Raw genomic sequence first — 3,772 nt, forward strand, 5'->3', positions numbered from 1 at the left:
GACACCTTCAACTCTGCCAGACAAGTCCCCACATCCCCTTCTCTTTGGTCCAGGATGATGGAGCACGTGGCATTGACACAAAGATGAAATTTCTCCTCAGTCTCCGCACCTGAAAAGCGCCTCTTTCAAACCTTCCAGATGCAAACCAATCACACAAGAAACTCAAATAATATTTATGATTCATTCCTGCTTTATAGACTCTTGTCCTAGCTAAGCTACCGTGACACTACCCTTTGGAAAGGGACGTATTTTGAGGATATTCCACCCAGAAACAGGACATATCAATATCACGACTTACTTTGAAACATCCAGAATCAGTATACGAGACAGAGAGACACCACCACAGAAGCACAAGTTGGTATAGATATGTCCATAGATCTATCTTTTAATTGTTTTATATATATTTATAATATATTTATATTTTTTAAAAGAATCCCTTCCAAAAACTACCCTCCCACCTAGCAAAACAAAGATTAAACAATCAAAGATGGCAGCTGCATCCTGGAGCAAAGTAGTATCCCAGGGGTCTCATAGAGCCAAAAATGATTGCTGAGCACCAGCGCACTCTTTCCAAGCTTCTGTGACGCCCTGTGGGTGCAACGGTGACTGACACAGTTTTATGGCTCTTTTGAGTTGACCTGTCAAAAAGACAGGGAGAGAGAAAGAGAGAAGGAACAGGTGGCCGTGGCGATGGGGGCTTGAATGGTAGGGGCAACAGCAACGCATACAACTGGAAGCTCAAGAGTGTGAAATGGGTGTGATGAAAAGGAGGGAGAGACACCGCCCGGAAAGTCGGTAAAGAAGATAGGAAAGAGAACAAACATGCAGGAGAGTTAGTTGGCAAGATGGATCTCAGAGAAGAGTTCAGAAGCATCACACTTGGGACCCTTGCTACCCCCTTCATCCCCCAAATCTCTTCCTCTCACCCTCCCGGTGGTGAAGGGAGATCCTACTAGTTTGATTTAGACCAAATCTTCGCACTGCCCCGGAGCCTGCAGAGAAAGGGACAAAAACAAACAAACAAATTAATTGTGAGTGGACGCTCAGGTCCATCCCTGACTGGCTTTTCTAAAGGCACACCAAGAAGAGCCACTGACATTCTTCACAAGAGGAAGACACAAGGAAGGCTAACGAGCTCTGCTTCATAACGAGAGCTGCAGAGATTCCCCCTCAGGTTAGCAGAACAGCTCAGCTGGGACCTCATCTCTGACCATCCCCAGTCCAGGGAGCAGACCCCGGTGACCAGTAACCTCACTGCTCCAAAACACAGCTCCCCTTAGTTTACCCCCTGAACACACACACACAGAGGCTCTGTCTGTTTGCCCCCCACTCCTCACCCTTTGGCTTTGGAAGTTTTCTTGCTGGCCTGGCGCTGGTTGGTGCCAGGGGCCGGCTCCCTGAGCTCTGTTAGATGCTGTTCCGGGTCTTGGGACGTGGCTGCCGCGGCGGCTGCTGTTGTCACTTTAATGGTCTTCTTCAGGTTTGCCACCTGCAACAGCAGAAAAACAAGAACCCAGGAATTTCCCCAGGTTTTTCGTTTGTTTAGTTTGTGTTGGTTGTTGTTAGGTTTTGGTGTTTGTTTTTTTTTAAAGCGAGCCCTGAAGTTAAGAGCTGCAAGCTCAGGCCAAACTGAAGAGCTAACTGCTCTCCAGACCCCTGCATGGCAGAGGAGTGTTAAGCTGATTTAGGACTCTTCTTCAGGCACAACCCCCTGGGGGTCTGGCATCAGGAAATGGCAATGCCTTACTTGAGTAAAGACCGTAACAACCACGGGGCACTGGTTCTAGTTATTTTAAAGTGAGGGGCACTGGCTGCTCCCTCCTCAGCCCACTTACCTCGCTCTCTATTTGCTGCTTAAGTGCCAGCTGTTGCTCTTTGTGCTGGTTGGCCCGGCTGACCTGCTCCTCAATGCCTGACAAGACAACCTCACAGCCCTGGCACCTGGAGGGAAGACAGAGAACTGAACAGGCCAGGTACTTTACACAGCATAGAAAGAAATGTGAAATATGACAGATTTCAACTCTAGAGGCCCAAAAGACTGGAAGGTGACAGCTACACCAGGCAGGGAAGACACAGGAGCTCAATATAATAATGTAGTGACATAATTATCTTTGAGGGGGAGTAATAACAAAGTGACATGAGGTTAGAAACTACAGATAGATACTCAGAAAGCCTCCTGCCAGCAGCCAGGACTGTGTAAAGGTCGCTGTGGTCTCATCACCCCTCCAACAACAAACAGGGGAACTTGGAAAATTATTTTCTGAAAAATTGTTTTCCGAAAAATTATTTTCCGTTGGGAGTCCGGGAAAGGGAACGGAGCAGACTACCTCACAACACTACCCCCCGGCGACACACAGAGGATCCGGGGAAGCCACTGGCCACTCCTGAAACCATTTTTGGGTGTTAGTATGGGGGGCTTCCTCCTCACCACTCCTGCAATGTGCGGGTGATGGTGCTTAGCTCCTCCCTCCGGATGTCCCTCCCAATGCTGTAATCCACCTCCAGGCGCTGGTTCCGCTGATCCAGGCTCCCTCGCAGGACGTCTGCGTACACAGCCTCGATCACAAGGTCCTCCAGTTGCCGGACGTTCTTCAGCTGCAGCTGCTCCAGCAGCACCGAGTAGGGGATGCACTGTGGAAACATGAGGGTAACTAGCATGAGGTAATCCCAGCAGAAAGAGAATTTGAAGAAAAATAGGGCCACTACCTTGATCTTGGCAGCCAGGGTGACAACCGACAGGTGCCTCAGTTTGTTCTTCTGAGCCTCTGTCAAGGGAGGGAGGTTGGCTGCTTCAGCTATTGTCAGGGGAAAGAACAGGGTGTAAGGATTTATGCCTCATTTTCCATCTCCCAGCCCCGCGCTGAAGCATCTGCACCATAGCCTTTTCTTCAAGAGTCTGCACACCAATCCCCCAAGTGATGCTTCATCTTGCCGAGCTACCCCCATTAATCCTCAGCTCAAAAAGACCTTTTCTGAGCAGCCTTCCCTCCCCTCATCCTCAAGCCATCCTCCCTCGCTGTCCCGTGCCTTATTTATGGAGGTCTGCACATCCCAGCGGATGCCTAAGTCTTTCCCCTCGCCCCTCCAAAATGTCTCTGTCAAGATGTTCCTTGGGGAAATCCCCCACGCAGCTGGCTAAATGGCAGCATTAATTACTGTCAGCTACTCCAGCAGGCTCGGCCTCAAAATTGCAGCCAGGCACCCGGTGTCGGAGGCACAGCCTTTGCTGGAAAAGGGGGCAGTTTGAGTGAGGGCCCACAGCGACTCGGGGAGGGGGGGGACGGACCGAAGGGCCACCAAAACCACCACCGGGAGGGGAAAAGCCCCCAACTCCCGCACCCGCGCCCCCACCACCCCCGGGGCCCGGCCTCACCCAGGTAGTCGGCGTAGGTGCCGTAGGCGAAGATGGTCAGGAGTCGGAAGACGGGGGAGAACTCGCTGTCGGCCAGCTGCGGGGACACGGGGTCAGGCTCCGCCGCCCTCCGGCCCGGCCGCCGGGCAGGGCCTGGCGGGCCTACCGCCCGGAACGGGCCACGGGGGCCAAACCGGGACCGGGAGCGGGGCAGGCCGGTCTCCTCACCTCCCGGACGGCGGGCATGTCCAGCAGCTCCCCGAAGACGTAGATGCCCGGGGCCTCCAGCACCTGGTGGATGAGGCTGGCGAGGGCGGCGCCGCGGGCCGCCTTGGCCAGCAGTAGGAACTGCTCCTGGCTCTGCCCCGTCACCTTCCCCTCAGCCGCCATGCCGCCGCCGCCCCCCGCGGGGCTCTGGGC

At 53.3% G+C, this 3,772-nt stretch overlaps 1 protein-coding gene across 2 annotated transcripts; it reads right to left on the bottom strand.

Annotated features, from left to right (window-relative positions):
* Positions 1–355: 355 nt before the first annotated feature.
* Positions 356–3,766, bottom strand: COPS7A (COP9 signalosome subunit 7A). 2 transcript variants are annotated; one of them, XM_014957209.1, is made up of 8 exons: positions 3,581–3,766; positions 3,374–3,449; positions 2,707–2,795; positions 2,429–2,631; positions 1,836–1,941; positions 1,338–1,489; positions 927–992; positions 356–638 (listed from the first exon to the last, which is right to left on the bottom strand). In XM_014957209.1, exons 1-7 carry the CDS (start codon positions 3,740–3,742, stop codon positions 953–955), a joined length of 828 nt encoding a protein of 275 aa, XP_014812695.1. In that variant the 5' UTR covers positions 3,743–3,766; the 3' UTR covers positions 356–638; positions 927–952. The 2 variants fall into 2 exon arrangements, with proteins under 2 accessions (XP_014812695.1, XP_014812694.1); XM_014957208.1 differs by having other exon boundaries at positions 356–992.
* Positions 3,767–3,772: the final 6 nt, after the last annotated feature.

Source organism: Calidris pugnax, unplaced genomic scaffold, assembly GCF_001431845.1.
Source record: "Calidris pugnax isolate Ruff unplaced genomic scaffold, ASM143184v1 scaffold225, whole genome shotgun sequence".
NCBI lineage: Eukaryota > Metazoa > Chordata > Aves > Charadriiformes > Scolopacidae > Calidris > Calidris pugnax.

Coding starts and splice junctions, on each gene's coding strand:
- COPS7A (XM_014957209.1), bottom strand. CDS start 3,742: ATGGCGGCTGAGGGGAAGGTGACGGGGCAGAGCCAGGAGCAGTTCCTA. Junction 2,632..2,706: donor CCCTGGCTGCCAAGATCAAG/GTAGTGGCCCTA, acceptor ATGTTTCCACAG/TGCATCCCCTACTCGGTGCT. Junction 1,490..1,835: donor AGCAGCAAATAGAGAGCGAG/GTAAGTGGGCTG, acceptor CTGCTGTTGCAG/GTGGCAAACCTGAAGAAGAC.